This window comes from Corapipo altera, unplaced genomic scaffold (assembly GCF_003945725.1).
Source record: "Corapipo altera isolate COAL_440 unplaced genomic scaffold, ASM394572v1 104, whole genome shotgun sequence".
NCBI classification, from domain to species: Eukaryota; Metazoa; Chordata; class Aves; order Passeriformes; family Pipridae; genus Corapipo; species Corapipo altera.
This window is the reverse complement of record NW_020884920.1, coordinates 2,846,507-2,854,765: the sequence shown is the minus strand read 5'-3', so window position 1 is coordinate 2,854,765 and position 8,259 is coordinate 2,846,507. Positions and strand designations below refer to the sequence as shown.

General features: G+C 48.9%; 2 protein-coding genes across 4 annotated transcripts; one reads left to right on the top strand and one right to left on the bottom strand.

Moving 5' to 3' along the window:
- Positions 1–305: 305 nt before the first annotated feature.
- Positions 306–5,168, bottom strand: NUDT1 (nudix hydrolase 1). Of its 3 annotated transcripts, none has more exons than XM_027656565.1 (4): positions 5,092–5,168; positions 4,070–4,226; positions 1,049–1,194; positions 306–842 (listed from the first exon to the last, which is right to left on the bottom strand). In XM_027656565.1, the coding sequence occupies exons 2-4, from the start codon at positions 4,219–4,221 to the stop codon at positions 670–672; spliced, it is 471 nt and encodes a 156-aa protein (XP_027512366.1). In that variant the 5' UTR covers positions 4,222–4,226; positions 5,092–5,168; the 3' UTR covers positions 306–669. The 3 variants fall into 3 exon arrangements, with proteins under 3 accessions (XP_027512366.1, XP_027512369.1, XP_027512367.1); XM_027656568.1 differs by lacking the exon at positions 5,092–5,168 and adding an exon at positions 5,073–5,083; XM_027656566.1 differs by lacking the exon at positions 5,092–5,168 and adding an exon at positions 5,039–5,055.
- On the top strand, positions 5,158–7,490 carry MRM2 (mitochondrial rRNA methyltransferase 2). The gene is made up of 3 exons (XM_027656564.1): positions 5,158–5,213; positions 5,896–6,167; positions 6,823–7,490. Exons 1-3 carry the CDS (start codon positions 5,176–5,178, stop codon positions 7,245–7,247), a joined length of 735 nt encoding a protein of 244 aa, XP_027512365.1. The 5' UTR covers positions 5,158–5,175; the 3' UTR covers positions 7,248–7,490.
- Positions 7,491–8,259: the final 769 nt, after the last annotated feature.

Here is an 8,259-nt window from a genome sequence, read left to right as displayed (position 1 = left end):
GGGTTGGGCTGACACCAGTGCTGAGCAGTCACCTGCTCCTGCCCTGTGGCAGAGTGTGCAGCCATGGGGGGGTGGCACTTTGTAGCACAGACTTGCTGAAAGTTGATTTTGTTCAGCGTATTTTTACCTGAAATGCTCAAAGGAGTTCAACTTCACAGCAGGAGCTGCAAGAGTGAAAGCTGGGCTCAAACGGGACTATACGTCTGACTTGTGTTTTTATAACTCTGGTAACCTCACACTGCCTTCAGCTGGAGAACCCTGAAGGAGTCTCTATCTGGACTTTTCAAAAGGCTTTCACAACACTGTTACAGCAGAACAACACACGCTTTTACTAAAAAAATATTTTTAATATTTAAAAAAAAAAAAAAATTGCAGTCATGAGGGAAAAGCTTAAACCATTAGCCAGCTGTGAAGAAAAGGGTTAACACTAAGTTTTTAATAGTTGTGATCACATAACTGCTAAGGCCTACCACAGCCAGGGACTTCACACCGTGGAAAATCTTGCTGCTTTCATTTCTGCTTAAAGAAACCCCCTTGTTTTCCTTACTTTCCAGTGACCTGGAAAATAAGTCTCTGGAGAGCTGAGCAAGGAAACCCTCACAAGTCATACTCTCATGGGGTTGCAGCCCAATGTGGGCAGTAGCACTTGGGCTGAATGCTTCCCTTTTCTTAAACTTCCTCCACTTCTTTCAGGCTGTGCTCCAGGATGGTGTCTTGTCCCTGGAACTTAAAATAGCCACGAAACAACTTTCTCTGAAGCACCAGGGGAAACCAGTAGATATCATCTGGCCACATGCAATTGAATGGCACCTCGTCCAGCTGAAACCACTGGGGCCGCATTTCTGGTGGGAGAAAACAAAAGAACTTGGCATGGGACTTCCTTCACAGACTTCTGCTGAATATCTGTCAACATGCACCTTCCCTCTACAGCCCAGCTGCCTCCCTTTTTTTGGGGGGGGGCATTTTGGCATGAAAATTTGGTTCTCCATTTCGTAAGAGCAGTGCTGTCTCAGAAGAGCACAGACATCCTTCCCTCCCCTCCACCTACCCTCACTTTCTGTTGGCTCTCCGTGGAAGTGATCTGCCCGGAAAATGTGAACGTCCATGAGTTCAGAGTTGCCCACAAATTCAAATGTGATCCGACCCATCTTCTGCAAGGTGTCCACAGTCAGTCCACTCTCCTCCAGGAGCTCCCTGAACAAGGCATAGATTTCTTTATATGAAAGCGGGAGGAATAAAAAACCTGCAGTCAGTAGCTTGACTTGCACATTCAAAACCCTTCCAGTGAACCAAAGGTGAAGGCTGTACAACAGAGCAGGGTTCTGACTTGCACCCAACTATGAGTCTGCTTACACCACACGGGAACCAGGTCACATGGGGTCATGTTTTATTTCAGGCTCTGAGGCTGGGAGGTAAATAGTCTATGGTGGAAGGGGAAGATTCAGGAAAACAGATCATTTAGTGTAATTTACAGTCCTTGCAACATGCTGACCTTTTCTGAGATCAGTGAGAAGTGGGCATGTGCCAGTGACTGGATGTGGCTTCAGAACTCAGAGATACGCTTGATTTAGACAAAAGGCTTTGCCAACTTCAAGCTAAAGCTTTTAGAACTATGGGGAAACAGGTGATGAACACCAGAACAACTGGTGTTCTTGCTACACAATCAGCTGCTTCTGTGGCAAACTGAAGCTTATTTAAATTACACAATACATAACCACTTGCATACAGAACGTTAAGAATTCCATCTCCCATTCAAATGCAGTGTAAAAAAAAAAGCACAAAGCAATTGTGTAAACTTTCCCTTTCCGCTCCTTGGAAGCACATTGAGCATAAGGAGAGGCCAGAAGGCAGGACTTTTTTAAGAGCACTTGGAGAGATGTGCCAGACAGCTCTTTGCCACACTCCACCATGCACAGCTACTTGACGCACATCCAATTATTTCCTCTCTTTATGCTCCACGCTCAGGTTTTTTTTTTTTTTATTTTTTATTTTTTTTATTTTACCTCCCTCCAACAGAAGCAGTATAGCTTGAAGTTAGTCATGGTTTTTCTAATGTACAAAAATAAGGAATGCTTTGAAACCATGTATCTTCAGTTAAGGTTAATAATTAATGTAGTTGCCTATTTGGCAGTAACAACAATTTTAAAATGTAATGGAAATCATTATAAGGCTCCAGCTTTCTTTGGCGCCGATTTCATGGATCCCATCCTTCAAAATTATATTTCAGCTTAATGTCTTGGCTAATTTTAGTTTATCTTCTGAGAAGCTATCTATGTCCAAAATAGAGGCAGTTTTCCAGCAATGAATCTAATCTAAAAGCCTCCTTTTACAGGCAATGGTAATTGAAGAACAAAGCACAACACTGCTATGGTTCTCCAGGCAATTTATCCATCAGCTGCTTGGCTCTGTAGCAAGTGGAAACATTACAGGTGGCAAATTAGAAATAACCAACTTGCTCAATGTTCCCCTTACAAGATGTGCCACTGAGCAGCTGTGGGTGCCCAGGTGCTCACAGGAATGTGCCATACCCAGCCAAGGATAGAAATCTTACTGGGACTGGGAACTTCTGTTCATGTTTCGGCTTAATGTTTAACTCTCTGTGAGGACTTCACACCTTACACCACTGCCAGCCCAACTGAGACAGAGCAACGTGGAACCACAGCCTGATACCTCAACTCCCAGTGCAAGGGAAGTTTGATTTGGATTGTGTGATGCTTCCTGGAGGAGAGCTGTGCCCTGAGGCGGCAGTGCCCCAGCGGTGTTCCTGCCAGGCAAGTGGCCGGTGTGTCCAGCTGGCCCTGGCTCTGGGGACAGCTTCCTGCACAGCAGACCTCGGTAGGAACTGGTTGTGTCATTCTGGTGTAAACTGCAGGTGAAGGGATGAGGACAGACCCAGGCAGCAGGTGCTGGCTGTGCAGTGAAACGCTGCACTGAGATCAGTGAAACTTTTGTCAGTTCACGTCTCGTGTGAATGAAAACTCCACTGCTGGACTCTGGGCCAGCACAGGTAAACACACACCCAGGAAATCAAATCCCAAATCAAATAACTAGATTTACACCACAGTGTAAACCTGGCAAGTGAAGGCTGAGGTAAGTAACAAAACTGATCTCCCACCCTCTGCTCAGAGATGATAAATTATACGAAAAGCCACGATCTCAGTGTCAGGTACGTTACTGCCCTGTGCTGCTGGGGGCACATCTGCACAGGATCAGCTCACCACAGAACCCAGGCAGTTGGGCTGGCACAGCTGAGGAGACTGTTCAGGGCAGAAGCTGCTGGGTAGCAGCTGAGCACACCAACACTGATCTTCCTGCAGGTGCAAGGGCAATTTGGGGTTTGTATCAAGAACTGAGGAGATGGCAAAGTGTGGCTTAGTGACAGCAATATTCATGTAAAGAACAAGATACCTGATTTTTAGAGTGTAGCAATTCAACTGTGATCTGCTACTTCATTTCAATGACCAGATAGAAGAAAGAACTTCAAGAAATCAGCACTAAAATTTTCAAAAATTATACTGTGCCATTTTACTGATGAAATTCAATTCCCTAACTCAGCATTAGCACTTTAAAATGTCACCATATAATAAACCAACAGTGCCTTTCATAATGGACCTCTAAGAATTTCTGCTATTTTGTCACTACATTTTCACTCAATACTCAAAATGCTACTGGAAGGGGGCATCTGTTCAACAGCTTCAAAATTTAAACAATAAGCAGTTTGGCTTATTGTTTAAATTAAATTACCTGTAATTCTGCTATATAGCCAAAATTAAACCCTGCACCTCTCTGAACAGTGCAAGAACCTCTGTCCACCACTCACAGACTCAGTTTAGATCAGAGTCCAGGGGATGGGAGGGAGGACACCTGGGAAGTTCCAGTTGCTCATAGGTTGAACGACAGTTAAAGATTTGCAGATGACAGACCAGGGGGAGCAGGTGCCTCTGTTTCAGAGATGGCTCACGGCTGCCCTGGTGGGTAACACACCGGGGTGTTACCGCAGATGGTCCAACACCTCCACGGTCACCCTGTGGCCCCACGTCTGTCCCCGGGGCACCGGCTGAGCCCTCACCTCCGGGCAGCCTCCTCGATGCTCTCCCCGGGCTGCACCTTCCCCCCGAAGCCGTTCCACAGCCCGGCGCCGAACCCGCGCTTCTTCATGCCCAGGAGGACACGGGACGGCTGCACCACCAGGACGAGGGTGAAGAGTCTGGACGTGCACATGGCTCCTGGGAGAGGAGGGATGAGGAGGGCACGCTGAGCCAAGGGTTCCCGGCACCCTCGTCAGAGAGCCACTCACCCCCCAAAACAACTCCCCACCCCCCACGGCCTGGTCCCTAAATCCTTGGTCCCCCAATGCCTCTCCCAATATCTCTCTAACACTCCCACTGACCCTCGCTCTCCTGCTTCCCCAGCACCCCCTCCCCAAATCTTTGATCCCTCCTCCCCAAATCCTTATTCCCCCAAAACACACTCCCTGAATCTCTTGACCATCCTCAGTACACCCACCCTGAATTCCTGACCACCCTCAGCACCCCTTCCCGAATCCCGGAGCCCTCAGTGCCCCTCCCCAAATCTTTGATCCCCTCTCCCCAAATCCTTGTTCCCCACAATCCCCTCTCTGAATCCCTGACCCCCACCCCAACACGCCCTCCCTAAATCTTTGATCCCCCCAGCATCCCCTCCCCAAATCTTTGATCCCCCTTCCCCAAATCCTTGTTCCCTGAAACCCACTCCCTGAATCCCTGACTCCCTCAACACCCCCTCCCTGAATCCCGGACCACACTCAGCACCCTCTCTCCCAATCTTTAATCCCTCCATCACTTCCTCCCTAAATCTTTGATCCCCCCCCTCCCCAGATCTCTGTTCCCCCAAAACCCCCTCCCTGAATCCCTGACCACCCTCAGCATCCCTGAGCCCCCCCAGGCCTCTCCTCAATCTTTTGATCGCCCCTCCCCGAATCCTTGTTCCCTTCAAACCCTCTCCCCAAAGCCTTGATCCCCTCACCACCCTCTCCCCAAATCCTTAACGCCCCCAGCACCCCATCCCTGTCCGCTGGCCCCTCGGCCCCAAACCCCCGCCTTTCCCGCCCACCTCAGTCCCTCTCAGCCGCGGCGCTTCCCGGCTCTTCCCGCGCCGCCGCCGTGAGGGAGGCGGGACGGGGCGGGACCAGCGGCCATGGCGGGGCCGGGGGGCGCCGCTGTCGCCGGGGGCAGGTGCGTGGCGGGGCCGCTCCGGAGATCCTGGAGTGGTGGTGGTGTGCTGTCCTTAGTCCCTGCGCCTGGAGTTTCCCTCAGGAGTGGGTTAATGGGCGTGTGGGTGTGTGGTTGCTGGAAATGCCGGGCGGGGGTCCCCTCCGGGCTGTGGCTGTGGGTTGCTCCGCCCGGAGCTTGCAGGAGCTCGGGTATCCCCCTGGTTCCTCTGAGGGGCTCACGGAGGCCGCCAGCCCCTCTGAGGCAGCCCGGGACCGTGCTGGGGTCGCTCTGCCATGTCGTGTCCTTAAACATCGGAGCTGTGCTAGAGCGGGGATTCTTTCCCCCCCCTTCCCTCAGGATAATCCGTGAGGCCTCATCGAAAACATAGTTCTTCTGTTGTGGTTGGACCTGATAGCTAAAGGTGCCAAAAATCTCAAATTTGGAGGCTTCTTTTTAGACTCACAAAATTGTTAGTGACCTCTGGAGTTCAATCATCCAGTCCAACCCCCTTGCCAAGGCAGGTTCACCTGGAGGGCGTGACACAGAAATGTGTCCAGGTGGGATTTAAATGTCTCTAGAGAGGGAGACCCCACGACCTCCCTGGGCAGCCTGTAGTCGAAGCTGGAATTAATTACTATAGAGACTTTTGAAATCACATAGTCATCATGTACTAACCAGTTAACTTGCCTTTCTTGCTGGGCAGCTGTTGGCATTTGGTGAGCAGATGTTTGCACACCACTGTCAGGTTTCTGAAGAAAACTGGAACTGAGCAGCTGTGGTTGGAGCGGCACTTGAAGGATCCTTTTGTCAAGGCATCAAAGCAGCAGCATTACCGTTGCAGAAGTGCCTTCAAATTGCTGGAGATCGATGACAAGCTTCATATTCTTCGGCCAGGACTTTCTGTTCTCGACTGTGGAGCAGCACCTGGTGCTTGGAGCCAGGTTGCTGTAGAGAGGGTCAATGCCTTGGGTACTGGTACGTGCATGTTTTTGGCAGGCAAGGATGGGGATGGCACTCCTCTTGAAGTGTGTGAGAAATCTATGAAATACTATGCAATCTAAGAAATGCTTTGATAGGAGCAGTGTGGGGAAGGAATGTGGGTACTGGCAAGTGCCAGAGTCACTGATAGAAACATGAGGTGTATGCCTAGTGAATCTTCATACGGTCTGAAAAAATTGTGTTTGTGAAATAAAACCATACCATGTGACAGTAGTGTTCTGATTAGCTGTTGTGAGGAAGATCCCCTCATCCAGTTCTGAAATCAGTGTGGCCTCCAGCACTTACCTTGGCTTACCTGATTTTTTATTTCCATTCTAGAAAAATGGAAGTAACCACTGTGCCTGGTTTATGTGGTTTAAGCCATTAATACTTACAAGATAAGGTGTTATCATCTGTACCATTGTCAGGACTCTCAGCCTTGAAACAGCAGCAGAAAAACAAGAAAAATCCCCCTTGCTTATCCAAAGTAGCTGAGTTTTCGTGTCTGGAATGGATGAGCTTATGGCAAACCCTCCATCCAGATGCACCCAGCAAACTGCCAGGGGACAGGAAGGCAGTTTTGTTTCTTGAGCTCACACACGTGCAGGTTGTTCGCAGTCACTGAGTGTCTGTGTGTCCTTCATCCTTACAGATCCTGCTGCCCCCACTGGCTTCGTCCTTGGCGTTGACCTCCTGCGGATTTCTCCTCTGGAAGGAGCAGTTTTCCTGTCGAAGACTGACATTGCAGACCCCAGCACGCTGAGGACAATCCAGAGCCTGCTTCCCGCGGGGAAGGCGGACGTTATCCTGAGCGACATGGCACCTAACGCGACGGGCATCAAGGAACTGGATCACCAGAAGGTGATCAATCTGTGCTTGGGCCTTCTGAACCTGTCCCAAAGCATTTTAAAGCCAAAGGGAACGATGCTCTGTAAGTTCTGGGATGGATCTGAGGCCCATCTTCTGCAAAACAGACTGAAGGAGCAGTTCCAAGATGTGAGAACTATAAAGCCTCAGGCCAGCCGGAAGGAGTCTGCAGAGTCTTATTACTTGGCAAGGTTGTACAAAGGGAAATGAAAGTTGAGAACTGCAGATACTCAAACAGTTAATCAGACACTGATTGGAAATCTGAATTTTGGTAGGTGTCTAAAGAAAAATCCCACCATGGAGACCCTGGGAAAACCTGCCACGATTCTCACGAAGTCCATCATGCTTTTCAAATACCTGTGGAGGAAACGGTTGGGAATGGAGAGGAGTAATCTGAAAGGAAACCTTTGGGGGCGGAGTAATGGAAATGAAAATAAAATGGTGATATTGTGAGTGTTTAATGTGTGTTTGGAAATCATTGCCCTGTTAATGTCATACATGAGACAGACCATAAAGGGGGTTGTTGACGTGTGAGAGTACAGCGAGGGGAGTTTGAGCCAATTTAGTGCCTCTCAGAAGCTGGTGCAATTTATTAGCACACGTAAAAATAGAAAATATTTCTGTTCACATCAGGATCTGCATCCTCACGTTGGGATCTGTAATCCAGCAGTGCGGGAGACACGGCTGGCTCAGGAATGTTCAGGCCAATGGCTCTGCTGCCTTTCCTATGGACACAGGCTATATTTAGAAATTGCTGCTTCATGGCACTCATAAATCCAGTGGCAGTGGGGCTGGGTCATTGCTATGCAGATCGATTCAGTCATGTTTCAGGTGTGACCTGTGGTGGTTCCCAGGTAAAATGACAAGATGTTCCCAAGATCCTGGACAGGGAGAATAACTAATTGAATTGCCAGAAATCTGTTTGCACAAATAAATTTACCCACTGCCTTATCTGGAAGTGGCAACTTTTATAGCAAATAGTGCTTTTATCAGGCTGACTGTGGCATGGGATATGCAAGGAGCTGGTAGCACTGGGTGTTTTTAAGGCTTCCAGATTGTAAACAGGTCATTTGGGACTGCTTACAGATTTATTGAATTGTGATTTGAAACCTCCTGATCTGGATCTCCATACTGAAGAGAGTGTGTGGCAGCGTTAAACCAAGGGCCTAAACTGGGGAGTGGGGTGTCGAGTAGTAAAAGAAAATTGAAGTCAGTTGCTCCT

What these genes read in the sequence shown, in the direction of transcription:
- NUDT1 (XM_027656565.1), bottom strand. Translation starts at nt 4,221, where the DNA reads ATGTGCACGTCCAGACTCTTCACCCTCGTCCTGGTGGTGCAGCCGTCC. An exon ending in ATCGAGGAGGCTGCCCGGAG is followed by an intron (nt 1,195 to 4,069) that starts GTGAGGGCTCAG and finishes TGCCTTGTTCAG; the next exon opens with GGAGCTCCTGGAGGAGAGTG. An exon ending in AGAGCCAACAGAAAGTGAGG is followed by an intron (nt 843 to 1,048) that starts GTAGGTGGAGGG and finishes TTCTCCCACCAG; the next exon opens with AAATGCGGCCCCAGTGGTTT.
- MRM2 (XM_027656564.1), top strand. Translation starts at nt 5,176, where the DNA reads ATGGCGGGGCCGGGGGGCGCCGCTGTCGCCGGGGGCAG. An exon ending in GCCGCTGTCGCCGGGGGCAG is followed by an intron (nt 5,214 to 5,895) that starts GTGCGTGGCGGG and finishes CTTGCTGGGCAG; the next exon opens with CTGTTGGCATTTGGTGAGCA. An exon ending in GGTCAATGCCTTGGGTACTG is followed by an intron (nt 6,168 to 6,822) that starts GTACGTGCATGT and finishes TCATCCTTACAG; the next exon opens with ATCCTGCTGCCCCCACTGGC.